Genomic DNA, 21,242 nt, shown 5'->3' on the forward strand with positions numbered 1-21,242 from the left:
AATGTTGGGACTTTATAGGAAATGATGTGTTGCTAGCCTTGGAGGAATCTAGAAGGAATAGGTCGATATTAAGAGAACTTAATACCACTCTTATTGCTATTATTTCGAAAGTAGATAACCCTACCTCTTTTTCAGATTTTCATCCAATTGCCTTGTGTACCACCTTATATAAGATCTTTACTGAGGCAATTTTGGTTAGGTTGTCTAAGCTCCTTCCTCGGATAATTTCCTTTCTAGCAGGGTGATTTTGTGCCTGGTCAGGAAACTTCTGAAGGTGCCATTGTAGCTCACGAAATCCTGCACTCCATATCTCAGCAAAAGGTCTCAGCCATGATTCTTAAACTAGACATACTTAAAGCTTATGATCGTATTAATTGGCAGTCCCTGGTGGCGGTTTTGTATCATTTAGGGCTTTCGTGTAGCTGGGTTAAGTGGGTGTTTTCATGTATATCCTCTACCCGCTTTTCAGTTTTGATTAATGGTTCTCCCTCGGGCTTCTTTGCTTCCTCACGGGGAATTAAGCAAGGAGATCCCCTATCTCCTTTTTTGTTTATTCTTTTGGTGGAAGCTTTAAGCAGGGCTATCTCTAATGCTATGGCATCTGGTCTATAGTCAGGCATCAGAGTGGATGGCCTCCCTTCTTCACAATCTCATTGCTTATTTGCTGATGACATGCTTCTGTTTGGGATGGCCTCTATGAGGGAAGCTTGAGTTATTAAGAAGATTATTTCTGATTATGCTGCTTTTTCTGAACAAAAAGTTAATAATCATAAGTCCAAATTCTTTTTTGTGAATGTCCCCACTCTAGTTCTGGACAAACTTGCTCGCTTTTGGAGTTTTCAAGTTGGGACCTTTCCATGTATGTACTTGGGCATTCCTTTCCTTTTGGGATTGGAAAAGACCTCCTTTTGGGATAAAATTGTTCATTCAATAACCTCTAAAATTTCCTTCTGGAATCATAAGTGGCTTACAATGGCTGGTAAGATCCTTTTAATCAAATCAGTTTTGAATGTCATTCCTACATATTTGATGTCTATCCTACAGGCTCCCTCTCAAGTCATTAAGGATATTAAGGTTACCCTTAGGACCTTCCTTTGGAATGACAACTTAGGAGGTAAAAAGAAGATCCCTCTTCTTGCTTGGGATAAAATTTGTCGTCCCAAGGAGCTGGGGGGTGTGGGTATCCGTGACCTAGTTATTCAGAATAAAGCATTGGGGGCAAAATTGATTTGGAAGTTATATGTAGATCCTCGTAGCAAATGGGCTTCCGTCATGCTCGCCAAGTATTTAAGGGGAGCATCCAGAGAAAGGATTTTTACTGCAACATCCCTTTCGAAGGGCTCTACGTTTTGGAATTTTTTGGTTTCTTGTAGGGAGGTGGTCTTACCACATTTATCTTGGGTTGTCTATAGTGGGAAAAAGACCCGATTTTGGGATGAAGTTTGGAATGGGCATCTTTCTCTCTCAGCTATTAGTGACTGGTCCCCTTTGCTTGATATTCTATCGGATCTTTGGGGTCCTCTTGTTGCAGATTATTTTAACATTGTCTCCTCAGGTCCATGTTTAGTGGCTAAATGGAAGGATATCCCTCCCTTGTCTATTGATAACGATCTTATTTTAGCTTTTGTAGAAGAACTTTGTAAAAGGCCTCTAGTTTTCCTTAATAAGGAGGACTGTTTGGTTTGGGTTAAAAATGTTGCAGGTTCCTATTCAGTAAAAGATGGGTACAATTCTTTGGTTCAAGCCCCTTTGCCCTCTTGTTGGCCTTCTAAGATTTTTTGGCATCCTTCTTGTCTCCCAAAGGCAGGGGCTTTTGCTTGGTTGGAAGTCCAAGATAAAATCCTTACTGGGATGTGATTGGATAGGCTTGGGATTATAACAATTTTTCTTTGTGTTTTCTATGGTTATCGTATGGAATTGGTAGATCACATTTTCCTGCTATGTCCTTTTGCTTCTGAATGTTGGTATTGGATGTTTGATATGTTAGGATGGTCTTCTGCTCTCTGTTCAAATCTACTTGCACAATTTATGTCCCGACCCTTGTTATTTCCCTCTTTGTTCTACTCATCTCTTTGGGTTGTCGCTCCATCTCTAGTGATTTGGAATCTTTGGCTTGAAAGGAATTCAAGAATCTTCAAACATAAATCTGTGACTTTGGCAGACATAATTGGTAATATTCAAGCCTCCAATAGTGAAGTGGTGCTTTCTTTTATTCATAAAAATTTAGATCATCTCAGGTCTTTTTCTCATTGGGATAATTGGGTCACTTGGCAATGGTCTTCACTTCACTTGATGTCTTCTCATGGGGTTATATCAGATGGATTTTTTTCGCTTCTTAAGCGTAAGATGGCTAAATGGAGTCCTCCTCCTTTCCCTTCATTCAAACTTCAGTTTGATGGGGATTCTAAGGGCAATCCGGGGAGGTTTGAGATTGGGGTAATTATTTTTTATCACTCTTCAAAGATCATCAAAGCACATGGCACTAATAATGTGGCTGAGTTTAAGGCTTTATCCTTTGGGCTTGATCTCGCTCTTTCTTTAAACATGAAGGACATTGTTATTGAAGGGGATTCAATGCTGGTCTTTCAGGCGGTTGCTAGCAAAAAGTGTCTCTCTTGGCAATTGCAACATTTTTTAGATCACATTCCACTACAACTAAAAGGTTTTTCCACTTTCTCTATTTCTCACTGTTTCAGAGAGATCAATGTCTTTGCGGATTTTCTAGCAAACAAGGCTGTTGTTGAGGGTGTTGATTATATAGAACTTGCCCCTTCGGACATTCCTAGCTCCTACATGAAGCTTCTCTCTTAGTAGACCTTCCATTCATAAACTACCTTCATTCCCTACTCTTGGTGTGGTTGTTCTTTCGTAAGTGCCTATAATGAAGGTGTTGGTCTTTGGGGCAATATCTTTGCTGTTGACATTTATTGGGAGAATATCCTCATTAAGGAGAGAGTTTGTTGTGGTTTTTATTTTTTAGATTGAGTTGCCTTTTGTTCGATTGTCCTCTCCCATCTCCTTTGCTTTGTGGGGTGTTTCACTTCCTTGTATGGCTATAGGGGGGATGTTGTCTTGCCTTATGGCAGCATCTCTGTTGTAGCTATTTTTGGTAGTAGCTCCTTATTAAGTATGGAGGTTGGAGGGGTAATTTATGCTCGGCTGACATTTTTTGATAGTGAATGGGATTTGGGTTGATTACCATGTTGTTTTATGGCTGCTTTTTTGAATATTATGAATACCTTTGTTGATGGATATCTTCGTCTTCTTTGGATATTTCAGAGATTGTCTTTGGTTTTTCTTTATTTTAATTCTTTAGCTTTGTGGCAAGTTGTTTGGCAACTTATAAGAGTGAGATCGTATGGTTTCTTGTGTAAATAGATTCCTATATGGTTAGAAATGGGACACCTTATGATTAGCTGGCAGTTTTGGTATTTATTGGACTTCTTGATTGGCATTGTCTTGTCCCATGAAGCTACATGATGGGTTTATGGGATTATCATCATGATAGGTGGACACCTTAGTTTTCATAGGATATTTTGGGGACTGCTTTGGTATCGGATCTTCCATGCTAATCATTAGTTTTCATGGCTGGATTTTGTTAAATTATCTCTACTTTTTTGGTAATCATTTCTCTTTGTGGTTGGATGTGGGTAACTTTGCCATGAGGTTTCGTTTCACATTAAGTGGCACTAGTCCTTCTGTTGAATCATTTCACTTTGTTGGTGTTCTGTTGTTTAGGAAGTTGCTTTAATGATTGGGTTTGTTGTTAGATATGAGGAAATTTCATCTTTTGGTATGAGGTTTCTTGCCCGACATTTTCTCTTATGATGATATGATAATCATGCAACGGTTATCCTTTTTTGTTATATTCCGGATGGTGTGCAGGTATGTCATTCATTCTTTTTTTTGTTTCTAATACATAATGCTCTGCATCATTTGGAGAGTTCTTGGCAAATTTAGTAGTTGGTGGCTTTTTCTGAGGAACTGGAAAGTGCAGTTAATATGGTGGTGTAGATGGCTCCTTATCCTGTTGTTGTTGGACTATTCTGTAGATTGGCCTCATCCTGATTCCTAAGGGTTTTCTTCATCCTTCTCTGTTTCTTATATGGATGGGCATATGTTTGCTAAACATTTTTATGCTGACAAGATTACTTTTACTTGGTTCCCTTTTGGCTTTGTGTTTTGTTCTCTACAGGGCCTTCGATTCATGTGGTGCATAGACAGATTGGTTTTTTGGGGTGATGGCACTGATTTTGTTTAGGATATGATGACTTCATTTTGGGATGTTATCTTTTTCACTAGTTCCTACAAGCTTCTCTCAAGCTTCCTTTATATCTAATGTGATTGGTGATGTAATCTAGGGTTTTATTTGGGTTGCGTATGGGCTATTGTAATGGGTAGATAGACTTTTGTTCTCTTGAGCAATATTGAAGGATTTTCTTACTGGTTCTTTCCCTTAAGTGCTCATTGAACTAGACACCATGTAAAAAACATAAAGATTTAATATAATTTCGGTGGTTCATCCACTTTTATCAAAAAATAAATAAATAAAATCACTAAATAATTTGAAACATAAATGAAAAAATATTCAGAAGAAATCTATTTTGTATCATTAGAATAGCTAGACGCTCTCTATTTTTGGGTCAAAAATTCTAACAGGTTGTCATTATACGGCACATTACAGACATAATATGTTTCTGAAATTGAAGTCATTCTCCTGTTTTTAAATCTTCCCCACAAAAAAGCCCTTTGGAAGTGATAATTTGAGTTATATAGGTTAGGAAGATCGTTGACAATGTGGAAATAAAAGTACTAGTATTGAATAGGTTGTATGGTTTGAACAGAGCATTGAATGTTGTAACAAAAATGATGTATATCACTTTGAAACTATAAGACAGAGGACATGTTCACCAAAGTACCTACTGGAAATGCTTTCCACATCTTAGTGGACATGGGAGCTTGATGTGGCATTGGGACTGTTGTGTATGTGGTTTATAAATATAAAATAGTTTATCAAAGTTATAAGATTTCTACAATCTATTCAAATTTTGTTAGCAGGATTTGATTGTGTGAGAAATTTTTGACCATCAATATTTCGAATCATACTGTTTCTTGTTTAAAAAATTTAAATTTTTATATTTATTGGCTAAACTAATTAAAGAAGATGCAATTAGTATCTATTGGTGTAATTTATGTCTCATTTAATTACACTTTACTTAAGTTGACTTAGGATAACTTACAATAAATCAATCAGAGACATCAGATTTCCACAGTCTAGAATGGTTAACTTGTCATACTTCTGATTTCAATTATTTGGAATGATATATTATCAGGATGAAAGTGTAATAGATATAATAATATGATAGATCATGAAATATGATTGAAAAAAATTGATGCAAATAAATCTTCTATAATTTAATCCAGAAACATAACATACTAATATTAATCCAATTAAACATAATTTTACTGCTTATCTAATCTTATTATAAATAACATGTGTTTGTCCGATTATCTGACCTGCTAAATATTAAATTATTGACTTTAAAGATTAAATAGTGCTAAAGAAATAAATAGCCATTTAACATAGTTGGAAAACTAAAATTTACAGGAACAAACAGGCAATATATATTTTTCCATTATTATAGCAAACGATGTAGAAATTGCATTAAAGAACAAACAACAAAATTTCAAAACTGTGGCTGAATTCGGTAACGTTTCAGAGACCCAAAAGAAATATATTCCTATTCCAAAATTTGGGCTGTTGCATTGCACTGAATATATCGTACTTGTGCCATTAATTTCTTTTTTGCCCTATAGTCCTCTAATATATTGTTCAGCATTAGTGATGAATAATAATGTCCTTTGTGGAGCAGGTTTCCCTTTAACTGTTATACAAACTACTACTGGTACTGCAAACATGTTCATGCAAATAAAGTAATCTGCATTTTCATTTTCATTTTCATGAAAGATCTTTTTCGTGACAGGCTGTATAATGAGTTTGAATGAGAGTCTGCAAGCAGAGAAAGTTCTCATATATATAATTATTATATGACAGTCTGAAAGGGTATGGTATTAAATGATTCTACACATGAAGTCTGAGCAGAGACATAGGTAATGCCAGCATAGACTTGTAGTCTAGAGGGTATGATTACTGGTCCAGCAGGTTACTTTTTTTGCTTTCTTTCTTAAGCTAGAAAATATATTATATTTGGTAAAAACTTCCAAGGAAGCTTTAAGGATTGAGGCTGTCTTTTATTTATGAAGTTAATTTAGTTCTACTTTCACACATTTTTTAAGGATGGATCTTAATTTTTGTTCATCTATTTTCTTGGTTCAAATATATAAATGTGGAATTGATTTAGATGAAGTGTATCAGTAGTCTATAGCTAGCTTAGTGTACTCATAGATTCTAAATCAGATTTTGATGATTGTGTGTGAAAAGTGGTAACCTGCAAGCTGTAAGGCACAAACACTTCAATAAATCATTGCATGCATGGTTAGACAGATATAATCAATGAATATAAAAACCACAGCAAATCGATCTATTGCCTTCTAAAAGATGCGAGTATAGACTTCTCTCAGATTTGTCTAAGCAACACCAGTAACTAGACTACACACAGACGAATGATTTAATCTATATGAGCACAAAATTGAGCTAAATGGATTGAAGATTAAGCTAGATATGCAAGATTAAGCTATGAATTATTAAACTAAATATGCAAAAAGCTAAGATGCAATAATCTTAAAGCACAATATTCTTAATAAACCTAGACACATAATAACAATAAATCTCTAGGGTTTTTTGATTGAGAGATGAGAGCCTGAATTTATAGAAAATTCATAGAGAGACCAACAACCAAGATCGATTAATGATGACCAGTCGAGATTCTCCAAGAGGAAGCACAATCCAGGTGAATTGATGTGATTGGTTGTTTTTCTCAGTTTTAAAGGAAATTGAGCTAAATTTGAGATAAAATAAAAAAACAGATTTATTCCATGTTTTTATTCAATTTTGAGATTTAATTGTTTTTCTAAGATTTTTCAATTTATTAGATTTTTAAGATATCCCAATTTTAATTCCTTTTTTCAAATTAATTTCTTTTTAATGATTTAATGGCAAATTGATTTATTAATTAAATATGCTAGGATATTTAATTAAACAAATAGGACAATTGATTAAAATGATTTACTTGGAATGATTAATTAATTAAATAAATATTTAATTAATATATAATGATTTATTTCCCACGTGACATTGATGATTGAGGAATTAATTAATTAGGTGCTCAAGATTAATTTAATTGTCTTTGGTTGGGACCTTGGTGATGTAGCCAAGATTAGGGGCCCATGGTTTAGGTGACCATTTTTAGGGTATTACATTTGCCCCGCTTTGAATTGATGTGCGAGCAGTGCATTGATTCAAAGAATAGTTGATGTCGAAGAGATATTAGTTTTGAACTTGATGGATCAAAAACCGATGAAGAGCGAGATGTTCAACTTGATTTGAAGAGATGAAATTGAACAGATTGATTAAAGCGATACCGATCCGGAACTTGATTGAGCTAGGACCGATGAAGAGCGAGATACCGATCTTGAGCTTGATGGATCAAGAAACGAGCACCGATCTAGAACTTGATTGAACTAGAATTGGTTGAGTGAAGAGATAAACCGATTCCAAACTTGATTGAACAAGAACCGATTACCGAAATAGAATGTCCAGCTTGATTTGATGCGATGAAATTGAACACCTATTTGAAGTTTGATTCATATGAGGACAAAATTGATACGTCCCTAGAGATTGATTGAAGTTCGACTAAGATTTGATTTGAAAATATTTGCTGCCCGACTTTTGATGAAGATTTTAAAAAAAATCTTGACTTTTCGATGATGTAATCACTAATAATGTTGATGTAAAGAGTATGCCCCCTCGAGAGCGAAATCGAAAGATAGCGAGATCACAGTGGTTTTAAGCAATTTTATTTAATAAAATGATTTAGCGATGATAATCTAAGCACGAAGATTGATGTAAGAATTAATTTGAAATCAAAGTTGATTCAAAAAAGATTTGAGCCCTGAATGATGCAAAGATTGACGCGAAGATGAAAGTGCCAAATGGCCAACGTTGTGTAAATTTTGACTAGAAAATTGACGTTAGATTTCAATTTCGATCTCAAAAATGGACTCAGGACGGTTGATTTAGCTAAGATTACAAATTTTGTATCCATTGGAGCAAGTTTGAAAATTAGGGTTTCGCCTATATAAGAGGTTGAAAGTATCATTTTCAATTCATTTTTACTTCTCAAAGTTCAAAATTGCAAAAACCTTCTCTGGAGCAAAATGGTAATTCCTATTCAAGATCATCGACTCAAGTGCCAAAGACGACATAATCAACCTTGAAACCACCCAACAACAGTAAGTGATCAATCTTAACCTTCTTTAATTTCTCATTTTATGAATTTTTTTTGAATTTTTCGTTCTAGGTTTTGTTTTAGTTTGTCCCTTGTCGTTTTATTGTTTGGTTTAATAGGGTTTCTCGTACGAGTAACTGGTAATTTTTCTTTTCTCGTATCATTATGTATGTATTGTTGTATAGTATATACTTGTTTAAATTGTATGAGTTTGTTTATCATAGACCATTTTGTCGTCTGATATGACATGGTAGCTCGCATGGGATAGTTTACTCGTACGAGTTTCTTCTTTTCTGTGTTAACTCATATGGAAAACAACAAGTATTTTTTAAGGTCCAATCATCAAATTTTGATTTTCATTGTTGTAAATTTGGATTCTTTAGCATTTTTGACACATTCTTAGCTCAAATTTGATCGCGTAGTGATGACTTTTTTGTTCAATTTTGCAGTTTCAGTTGCTAGACATTCAGTTTTGGTGCACATATCTGCCAACTATGAGATTAGTTCGAGATTTGTTAGACGCAAAGAGGAGACACATTCGATTGTGTGGATTTGGATACTAGCTTCAGATGCTTGATATCCATGTGAATCATGGTTTGTTGACTGCTTTAGTTAAGTGATTCCATAGTGAGCACAACACATTCCACCTACCAACTGGGGAGATGACTATCACTCTTGAGGACATATACAGGATTTTGAGGATCCCTTTTGCTCGGGATAAGGTGGATTACGATGTTGTGCCACAATAGGGTATTGAGGCTCTTAGACGTATTTTTCATGATGACACTATCCTTGATCGTTCTATCACCTAGGACGATCTTTTGATCAGATATGGTACATAGTCCCCCCTTGCTTGCATTTTTTATGGTATTATAGGTTGTTTTGTTATGCCAAATAGAGGACAACGAGGATTTTTGTGTGGATGGGGTAGGATGCTGGAGATATTTATTACTCACCTTGTCAGATTAGGTTGGGGCTCATGCTTACTAGCCCACATGTACCATGAGATGCATGAGATAGCCTATAAAGGGACGAAGAGTATGGTGGCAGGTGTATTAGTTTTGAAGATTTGGGTCTGGGAGCATATCCCAGTTTGTAGGATAATTGTAGATGATGCGCGAGAGGAGGGTCAACCCATTGTTTATAGATATTCAGGATATATTACACAGCCCCACTTGGGCAAGATCGACTACTGGAGGAGACAGCTAGATGACATGATAGCAGTAGTCTGGAGACCATCCAGGGGTCTGGAGTTATGGGATGATTGGAGGAGGCAACAGAGATGTATGTTTATGACTTGGCCACTTGTTAGTAGATCCACAGTGATTATTGAGTGGTTTGTAGTTAGTAGAGTTTTGAGGCAGTATGGGAGGCCATAGAGTATCTCCTAGGAGTTTACATATTATGCACGATTTGCGAATGAGGAGAGGTGAGGATGGGGGCCTAGACTATCATATTCCCTCGACATGCAGGATTTAGCAGGATTACAACCACAACAGTGGGAGTATCTGGAGGATGTTGTAGATGCAGGGGTAATTCCCTAGTTTAGGGATTGGTTCTAGAGACATCCATTCCCTCGATTCAAAGATCCTGGAGAGAATTCCCCTCAAATAGATGAGGGTGATGATGTGCCAGCATGAGCTTAGAGAGAGGCAACACCTAGGAGGGGAGGACATGATATGGGTGTTAGCAGTAGCAGAGCACATGTCGCAAGACGACAACGCCAGAGGGGAGAGGGAGGGTCATTGGGAGCAATCGGTGGAGATGTAGGTGGTGATAGGGGAGGAGAGGCCATAGTAGATGTAGAGATGGGTGAGGCAGTGAGCCCTGGCAGTGAGGATGATCCTGGACAAGTACGACAGAGGAGGGAGGAGTAGGGTGGAGAAGGTGAGGAGGTTGGAGCAGGAGGTCAGACACCTGCAGATATCATTTGCGCCTTGAGGGGTAGAGTGTGTGGACTACAGACACAGCTGGTAGTTACTCTGACTTAGATAGCAGAGTGGGATCAACAGGTCTAGAGCTTGAGAGTAGAGCGTGACAGCCTTTAGCATGAGTTGTTCATCAGACGAGCAGGGTAGTGTATTACGTGGCAACCTATAGCACAACGGTCCCTATGGATAGGCAGGTTGTGCCTTATTAACAATATATGGCTCAGTCAGAGGCAGCTAACGCACCCAGATAGAATGATGCCCCTATTCAACAAACAACACCTCCTCCTCTAGGTGATGAGGGAGAGGCGGGACTCCTAGATTTTGTACCCCATTTTTGTACTCGATATATTTCTTGCTTCGATATTGTATATGACATTTTGAGATCATTTGTAGCCTTTTGACATTGAGATTTTTTATGAAATATATTTATATATATATACGACACATGATTTGACCTCATTGTACTTGTGTTGATTGATATGAGATGATTTATATGTATGTCTATATTTCTTATGATCATGGATATTTTTCTTTTTTCATGCAAATGAATAACTTAATGGATGAACATGATGATGCAAATGTATATGTGAATGCTATGCCATGTTTGCTATATATTTTTTTCGTTTTTCAATGTAATAGTATGAATGCAAATGAATGCGTAATGGACTTATGGATCTATATGATATGCTTATGTATGTAGCTAACATCTCATGTAGGATTTGTGATGTCAATACATAGGTACTTGATTGTGTCGATGATGATGATACAGTTGACCACTTGGCAGAGAAATGATGATTGATTCAGATTCAACTCACCCAGAAACATTGCTATCATGTTGAAATCACTTCAAATGCAAAACATAGTATGAATGCAAACTAGAACATGCATGCAAACTAGGACCGAGTCACTGGATTTTAATTTGATTTTTATCATCATTGAGCGGAAATGTAGGAATAAACATAAGCACCAAGGTACAAAGAACTAGGATGACCTGAATGTCACGTCCTTTTTAATATAGAAAGCGAACATAAGCACCAAGGCATAAAGAGCCAAGATGACATGAATGTTGCTTGCATGCAAACACACTAAACAAATCAGAGTTCCTTCCTTTTCATATGCAATATTGATTATCTTGTCTGCAATGACCCTTTTATCGTTCATATCCTAGGACATATTAAGCATGCATCCAGATTGCATAATAAATAAATTTACTCAAAACAGACAAGGAAATGATTCCAACCTCCCAGTAGCATACAGATAAATGAAATCGAGGTATGTGTGGTGATTTCACCTTGATGTGAAGAAACTAATCATAGACACCCATCTTATGAGATGTTTTTTAGATCATCAGAATCACTCCTACAAGCAAAAAACAAAAAAAAGTGTTATGCCCCCAATCCTTGCTCCTCTTAGTCAAGATAGACTTCGTTGAGTTACTCAGAGGGAATAATAATCAAAACTCAATTTAAAAGATAGCACACAAAGAAAATTTCAATCATATCTCAAACAGTTTTAGTGATTGTTTTCATTGTTCTTATTTTGCTTGGTTTACTCAGTGGTAAAACTCTGCAGTAGTTTGGAGATAGTTGACTGACTTGGATTGGATGACCTGGTACTACCGACAGAAAAATGACTTGGTTAAACTGCTTAGGACATTTAGATTGATCAGTTGATTACCCTAAGACTAAGACATTGATCAGTTTCAAGCCATGAGGGTTCTAAAAATAACCAAGGTGTCACGAAAGTGACTAAAGAATATGTACAAGCTAAAGAAAAGATGCAGGAAAGTGGTAAATAAAATAGGGAATGCCAATTTTGCATTGATAGATGGAGCACTTCAGTTCAAGAGGCGCCTATTTACCAAGTTTTCACCTTCTTGGTAGAGATTCTCTTTTTTTTTTTACTACCAAGGTGCTTGTTTACTAGGTTTTTACCAAGGCATTTGATTTTTTTGATATTTTGATATTTTTTTTTTCTTTTCTTCAGGATTTTTTCACGATTTTAAGGATTTTTTTCATGACTTTTTAGTTGTACAAATTGATGGAGTGGAGAATGCTAAGTGTAGAATTTCTTCAAGTGAGTGGTGTTGATTGGTTCACAGAGTTGTTCTCCTTTTGGTGTTGAGAGTTGGTAGTTGCCGAGCCAAAGACTGCAGTAACAATGTAGTGAGCCAATCAGTTGGGTTCAAACTTCCCTTTTTGTTCTCGACACTATTGATTTTTTAGGATTCTCTCTCAAAATAAGATCACCAGCCTAAAATTCTCCATGTTGAACTTTCTTGTTATAACCTCTAGACAATCTCTTTTGGTAAGCTCTCAGATGATCAAACGCCACTTGCCGATGTTCATCCAACAATTCTAGTTCTTGCAATCTAGATATTTTGTGATCTTCATCAGTAATAAGACCTTGCAAAGAAACTCTCAAAGAAGGAATTTCAACCTCAATAGGAAAGACTGCTTCAGCCCCATACACCAAAGCAAAAGGTGTAGCTCCAATAGGTATTCTGATACTTGTTCTATAAGCGCATAGTGCAGGATTGATTTGTAGGTGCCAATCCTTCCCAGATTTGTTGAGCATTTTGTGCAAGATAGTCAACAATTTTTTATTAGATTCTTTAGCTTGTCCATTACCTTGAGGGTAGTATATAGAAGACCAATTTTGTTTGATTTTGATCTTGTCACATAGCTCGTCTAGATCCTTCTTTTTGAACTGCCCTCCATTGTCAGTCACAATTGAAGAAGGGATTTCATACCTGCAGATGATGTAGTTAAGAATGAACATAGCCACTTGTTTGACAGTTACTTTGATTAGCAAAACTGCTTCAACCTACTTAGTGAAGTACTTGATGGCAACAACTTTCTAATGCGGCTATCCCTTTATTCAACGACCTACCTACCGAATGAATCCTTGCTGGAGCATGTATGAGATTCCCATGTAGCTAGCATTTCTCACAAGTTTTAGCAAATTTTATAGCATCTTTTTCCATAGCTAACCAGTAGTAGCCAACCCTTAACAGTTTCCGAGCTAAAGTTAGAACGTTTGAGTGAGATACACAAATACCTTCATGGACTTCAGATAATGTATGTTGAGACTCTTCAGGTTCTAGACACCTAAGCAAAGTACTATCTAAACCTCACTTATACAGATCATTAGCGATGATGACATACCGTGAAGCATTGCAAATCAGGTTTCTTTTCTCATTACGGGTAAGGTTATCAGGGATAATTTGGTCACGTAAGAGTAGATATGGCTATAGTGAGATGAGTCATGTCCAACGATAGATCAAACCATCTGGGACTCGAGGGAATCATAAGCAGGATAATGAAGCTCTTCCACCAAGAATCATAGCGGAACTTAGATTCTTGGAGCTATGGTATAGAGGCCAATATAGCCATAGCATTTGTTGATTTGTTTGTTGATCCAAGAATCTTCTGAAATGATACAAAGGGGTCAGTGCAAGAAGCTGAGTCCACTTTTTGGCCAAAAAATGGAGGTGTTTTCACTGATTTTTCAAGTTTTGTCTCATTTGAGCTTAAATTTTGAAACACTTGGAGATTGAATCTTGGAAAAAGTCAGTAATATAAAATATATCCCTCTGAGTCTACTTTCCAAATGTGTAATTTATTTTAGTACCCACATAATAAAAAATAGCTTTTTGAATGGAGTTTTAAAAACCATGTTTTAAAAATGTTTGTTTCAGGACCATACCATGCTTGTGTACGGCCCACACTTTTTGACACAATTAAAATTATTTTCTCAAACTGTTTTGGGAAATGGTTTGTAACACATTGAAAATTGATGAGCATATTTTTCTGTATTTCTTTTTAAATATGTTTTTAATTAATTTTTTAATGATCGTAATTATCTTTTTCAAAATTTGACGTGTACGACCCACATAATTTGACGTAAACTTACCATTTTTTTATTTATTTTTTTAAATAGAAAATAATTTTGTGTAGATTGATGACATATCATTTTTTTTTCACAATTCATTAAAATAAAAAAGTTATTAAATTAACAAAATTAGTTAATATTTCAAGTTTATGGACCCTATTTAGTATAAATTAAATGAAAATAGTTTTTTTTTTTTTTTGATAAAAGTTGACAAGCCACTAAACTTATATTTTATTAATTTTGAATTTTGAAAATACAAACGGGTTCAAAGGGCATACCAACAGGAAAGAACTTGCAAGAAAACCTCCGGTTGTGGCCCAGAAAAGTAAATTTAAAACCCCATATACCCAATTACATATCTGATTTTGATCACCCTCCCATTACATAGCTTTCAAAGATATACATATCATTATCCAAAAAACCCCATCAACCCAATTACATATTTGATATTGATCACCCTCCCATTACATGGCTTATCGAAGATATACATAACATTTTCCATATGAACCAAAAAATTATGAGGAGTAATCTGTAGAGGAGGTACCCAGCCACAAGGCTTCCCAAGCTTGCCATAAAGATATATCAATCAATCAGAACCCTGCATCAAAAAGACATCAACATATCTGCACACATAGTTAGTTTTGAAACCAAGAACTTGAGCTCTCAACAGGGGGCTCTCTATCCAAGATCAAAGGAAAATAAAATAATTAATGTAATCAATTTAAAAAAAAAAATACATATTTAGAATCTAGACAGTATAATCAGAAATGGGTTTTAATTTCATATAAAAATTCTCTAATTAGAGGCATGTAAACTATTTCAGAAGTTCATATTTGTGCTTTCGTTCATGGAGATTTGAATTTGTAGGTCCATGTCTCAGGTGTGGCCATCCCAGGCCTATCTCGGACTTAATCCCAAGGCAACTGGCGGGTTGTGGAATCAACTTCCACAAAATGGGCCGCCGTTTTGGAAACAGGGGCTCGTTCCTTTTTTGTGACGATAAATGGTTGTGAGGATGGGTAAAATCGGATTTAAAAATGGGACCCCATTTCGTTTTCAAGCAGGCCCCCATTACTTTTTGCCTTGAGGGCCCGAAGCAAAAATGGGCCCCCGTTTCTAAGAGTGCGTTTTCCAACTCATGGAATTTTCCCAATTTGTGACCCATTACCTTGCACTTACCCAAAGGTAAAGTATTTCTTAAAGTCATCAACCATTATTTTATAGGGAATCAATTTTTCATCCTGAGTTTGATATATATCATTGATTTGGTTGATTATCAGCTGAGAGTCACCATAGATGTATAGATCAAAAACATTCCATTCAATAGCTAGCTTGATTCCATTTACCAAGGCTTCATATTCTGCAATATTGTTGGTACAAGGAAAGAGGATCTTCTATGCCTTTGGAATTGAGTATCTTTGAGGAGTGATAAAAAGAATTCCGGCACCAGAACCTTGTTGAGTAAAAGATCCATCAAAGAACATTTTCCAGGATCGTTGAGTAAGATGCATTATGGATTCATCTAGAAATTCTATGTTCCAAGGGTGATTTTCTTCAAGCAAAGCATCGACAAGTTGATCTGCAATGACTTTCCCTTTGATAGCTTTGTGTTCTACATACTTAATGTCAAATTATGTGAGTATCTTAACCCATTTAGCAAATCTCCCTGTAAGTGTTGCCTTATAAGATATTTTAGAGGATCAATCTTAGTCACCAGTTTAATAGAATGTGCTAGCATGTAATGTCTTAATTTTTGTGATGCAAAGACCAATGCCAAACAAGCTTTCTCAATGATAGTGTAGTTCATCTCATAGGACACCAAGGTCCTACTGATATAGTATATACGTCATTCCTTTTTGTTCTCATTTTGTTGAGCCAAAAATGTCCCCAATGATGTATCAGTATCTGATATGTAGAGAATCAAGGGTTTGTCTTGAATCGGTGGCATCAAGATATTCCTTGATCTACTTTAGGTGTTGTTCACAGTCTTTATCTCAGTTGTATGTAACTCCTTTTTGTAATACTTTTGTGAATGGTTGTATGTATCCTAGGATTTTGCCAGATGTAACTCCAAATGCGCATTTCTTAGGATTCAATCCGAGGTTAATTTTTTCCATTCTGTCTAAGATTGGACCTAGTTCCGAGAGATGTGTTGAACTTTTCATAGATTTGAGTAAGGTGTCATCGACATAGTCTTCCATTTTTTTGTGCATCACGTCATGAAAGATTGTGGTTACTTCTCTTTGATAGGTAGCACCTACATTCTTTAAGCCAAAGGGCATCACATTCTTGCAGAAAGTTCCGTAGGCACTGGTGAACGTTGTTTTCTCTTGAACCTCAAGTGCAATTTTGATCTAATTGTATCCAGAAAAACCATCCATCAGAGATTACACTTAATAGCCAACAGTCATGTCTACTATCATGTCTATGTTAGGCAGTGGAAAATCATCTTTTGGACATGCTTTGTTTAAGTCACTTAAATCTATGCAAACATGTATTAATTTGTTAGGTTTGGAAACAGGTACAATATTAGATATCCACTCAGCATAATCAATTGCTCTAATGAATCCTGCTTTTAGTAATTTTTCTAGCTCAACCTTAACAAGTAATGCAACATGACGATGCCTTTTTCAGAGTTTTTTCTTGACAGGCTTGACTCCAGGAGCAATAGAAAGATTATGCATTATGAGGTCAGGATCCAGACCTGACATATCATCATATGTCCATGCAAAATTGATCTTTTTCTTTGTGAAGAAATTAGCAAATTATTTCAATTCTTCTGTTGATAGGGATTGTGGCACATGTATGATATGTTGAGTTTATTCTATTATGATGTTCACTAGCTATGTAGGTTCAACTAGCACCGATGATCGCTCTTGAAAGTGATCAGACAAAATATCAAGTATCTCACCTTTAGGTGCCTCAAAGAGGTTTTCACCATTAGGTATGTCTTTTATTTTTACTATTTTTGATTCTGACACCGCCACAATATGATTTTCATCATCAGAACACTTATTTTTCTTTTTTTGATTTTTGAGACTAAGATACTTGACATCTACTTTTGTCAGATTCACACTTTGTTCACTGGTGGAAGAGTTCATTTGTTTGATTGTGTTAAGATAGCAAGATAATGTATAGTCATTGGCAAAGGTAGGTATATCTATGGGTTGATCTTTTAAAGTACGCTTAATAAGCTTAGGGTGTATCGGGGATAAAGATTCAATGGGTTCAAGGGAATTCAGGGTATTGTCATCACAACCTTGGACCAACAAGTTGAGTTCTAGAAGACTACATTGCGTAAGCATCTCAAGACCAGGAAGTGTTATAACACGATGATCAAAGTTTACATTAGCATTTAGAGGATCTAACCAATCATAACTACTACTAGCACCTTCTTCTACTTCAGACTAGACTACATATTGTGATTCAACAACAACAGGTTCTTCAAACAAAGTTTCGACATTCATGACAAAGTAGTCATAGTTTGGTGTCGAATAGGTAATATCATAAATAGATCTTATTTTAGAGTGATCAAAGTCAGAAGATGAAGCTTCTGACTCCTCTTCAGGTGACTCCTCTTTAGGTGGCTCAGTGAAAACATGCATAGTATTAATATCAACATCTTTTATGTTGCAAGTTCCTTCATGTTCTGGTTCAATGATCACTTGTAGTTGACATACCCGTTGACATGGCTCTGTTAATCTATGTCTTCTTTCTCATTCATCTTCCTCTAGACTGATGATCGATTCTGCTTGTCTAGCCTCTAGTTCTTCATTTGTATTCCCATGTCTGATTTGCCTTATCTCATTAGAAGGAGATACAGTAGGTGAGGAATTTTCCTATGCTTTTTCTTCTTTCAACTATTGCTCATAATCTTCTTGTCTTTTTAGTTTGATTTCCTCTATTTCTCGTTCCAGCTTCAAGTGTATTATCTCTTGTGATTCATCTATGATATCATTAAGTTCTTAGGAGTTTCCTCGGTAGATGCATCTGATAGAGGTTTTGGACCCCATTCATACTCATTCAAGTATGTTTCTGAATCCTCTTCTTGCATTATTCCCATATATGTGACATGAATGTTTAATGGTGCAAATATTTCTTTCATTCCTTCCACCTCTTCTCTCGTGTCTTTTGGGATTTTTACTTCTTGTAGTGTTAATGCCGATACATTTGGAACTTGATTACAAGATGCTTCTTCTCTCTTGATTGCCACTTTTTCTTGTTGTTTCTCATACTCTTCCTGAGTTTGTTGAGTATTTACTTCCTGTGATGTTTGATGTAGTATCTTTTTCCTCCACTTAGGTTGTTGATGAGAAGTGTGTTTTTTATTTGAAGACTCCTCTATATGGTATCCAAGTCCAGTTTTGTCATTTGTAGACTTGGTTTGTAGCTTGATAGGTTCAATAATTCCTTCTTGACACTTTCCCAGAGGACCTGTACTTGAAAACCCCATACGTTGGATTATCTGATAGCCTTTACCATATTGTTTAAGAGAAATTTCACAACATTGCACTTCCCTATCCTCATTTGCCCCTTTGTAAATCCATTTGAGCACAACTATCTCTTCTATTTCATTTGCAAGAGAAGCAGAGGATTGTACAAAAGTACCATCATAGATGATGTTTGTCATTGAATTTTGTGGCTTCATAGCTTCAAATGGTTTTTTAGGCTATCTTGGTGATGGAGGAAGATTCATCAGTGAAAGTACAGGTTCTATCTTGTATCCATCCATGCCAGTATCTGTAATTTTTCAGTTTCTTTTTTAAGTCTTTCATCAAATTTTCTGAACTCTCAATTGCTAAGGTTGCTCTGTTATGAGGAACAAGGGTATCAACACACTATTTGAAATCATTACAGGTGTAGCTTGTATTAGCAGGAACACTGACTTCAACTCCATTGTAGGGAAATTTTAGACATTGATGGTATGTAGATGGAACTGCTTGCATTTTGTGAATCCATGGTTTGCCGAGCTAGATGTTGTAGGACAGAGGAAGGTCAATCACCTGACAAATAACATCTCTTTCCATAGGTCCCACCCTGATCGGTAATAGTATCGGACCTTTAGAGGTTCTTTCTTCATTACAAGTTTTGATTGTTATTTTCTTTGTTGGATCAATGGCATTCTCAGAAAATCCCAACTGTATCAGTAAATTGTAGGTACAAATATTGAACCTAGCACGTTCATCTATCAAAACACTTTTGACTCAATGTTTATATATCATGGCTTCAATGTGCAATGGGTAGTTATGTGGATGATTCAGGGAATTGTCATCTTCTTCAGAGAAGGACAAGTAGTTAGGTGAAGTCAGGTGACCCACCATAGATTGAAACCAATCCAAATCTAAGTCTTTAGGGACGTTAGTAGTGAGAAAAGCTTTATCTAGGATCTCTCTATGAGCACAAGAGATCTTAAGTAGTTCAAGAATGGAGATTTGAGCAGTAGTTCGTTTTAATTGTTCAATAATGTTGTAACCAGAAGAAGATGATGAAGCCAACTGTTTAGATTTAGTCGTGATCATATTTGATTGTTTGTTTGAAGAAGTTGGTAGGTTTAATGTTTCCAATGGATTTGTTGATGTCTGATTAGGAGATGAGGAGCTAGCTCCTTTGAGAGTAACTTTTCTTTGAGCACGAGTCACGACATTCATAGTTCATGGTTTGTTTTGCTCATCTTTGACTCTGATCACATTGAAATAATCAGATAGGGAAGTTTCAATCATGTTGATCACATTATCATCATTGGTAAAGTCACATAAATCTATCCATTTTAATTAAATGAATATTTGCTATTTATTTGATTAAAAATCCACTAGCCATTAGTTAATTAAATTAATATTTAATTAATTCATCTTCAATATATTCTTATATTAATTAAATAAATTATTCAATTTATTTAATTAATTCATTATACCAAATTCACAATCAATTACATGAATAAATATTATTTATTTAATTTTATCTCCGTTCTTATTTTAAATAAATAATTAAAAACATTTATTTAAAATCATTTATTGCCCCCCACTTGCATTTTCCTACAAATGCAAGTTGCAACCACAAGTTGAAATAAATTAATTTTATTTTAATTAAAATCCTATTTTCCCTCACCCACCAAACCCACTTGCAATCCTAACCCCCTTCTAGATTCTTGTAAACCCTTCCTAATTAACCTAATCCATCCCCTAATTCTTGTTACATTCCTGAGCAACTTGAAGTCACTTCTCAAAGACTTCAAAGTCTTTGAAAACATTAAATGTTTTTTTTCTGTTCAACAAACTAACCTCTAAAGTCTTCCAAACCACTTATTGGTCTTACATGACCATTTATGGTTAACCCTTAACTCAACCCTCATGTGACTTATGTGTCTCCTCAAACATTTATTACTTTGAACATGGTTATCCCTTTAACCTTTGCACAAGAGTTTATGCATTGGATAAAATCTTTACTCTTTGAATAAAAAATTTATTCACTCAACCCAACCTTGACCTTAACTCCCAAGTTAACTCTCTAGTCATGTCAAGCATTTAATGCTTATTCCCTCTCCTCTCAACCCCTCTCATGTTGACACTTGTCATCCTAGGATTGGTTTGAAAGCCCTCACATGGATTAAATATCATTGAATCCTGACCCTTGTGGAGATTGCTCAATCTCAACCATCCATTGCTCCATTTTCCCTATAAATAGAGCCCTTTGCTTCATAATCTAGATCCTAAAAACTTGTATGCATCTAAGTTATAGAGAATTTTAGAGAGCATTTAGCATATTTTAGTCATATTCACTCTTTTGGTTAAAATTAACAAATAGAATTTAGATAACTCATCTTTCTTTGGTTATTAAGCTTGCATTTGCATACTTTTCATAATCATCTACAATCTTGAACCTCCATAAGGCATCCATAGTGCAAAAAGCTGCTGAGAGCTACACTAATTTGGAACTTGGAGAGGAGAGGAACAAGGGAGCAAGAGCTAAGAGCATGGTAGAAGGCATTTGGAGATGCCTTGTTGTATTTGCT

The 21,242-nt window shown here is 35.7% G+C and overlaps 1 protein-coding gene across 1 annotated transcript; it reads left to right on the top strand.

Annotated features, from left to right (window-relative positions):
• Positions 1-2,346: 2,346 nt before the first annotated feature.
• LOC131875845 (uncharacterized) lies at positions 2,347-2,811 on the top strand. Its single transcript, XM_059220540.1, has one exon. The coding sequence runs from the start codon at positions 2,347-2,349 to the stop codon at positions 2,809-2,811; it is 465 nt and encodes a 154-aa protein (XP_059076523.1).
• The last annotated feature ends 18,431 nt before the right edge of the window (positions 2,812-21,242 follow it).

The sequence above is a fragment of the Cryptomeria japonica genome, chromosome 5 (assembly GCF_030272615.1).
Source record: "Cryptomeria japonica chromosome 5, Sugi_1.0, whole genome shotgun sequence".
In the NCBI taxonomy this organism is placed as follows: Eukaryota; Viridiplantae; Streptophyta; class Pinopsida; order Cupressales; family Cupressaceae; genus Cryptomeria; species Cryptomeria japonica.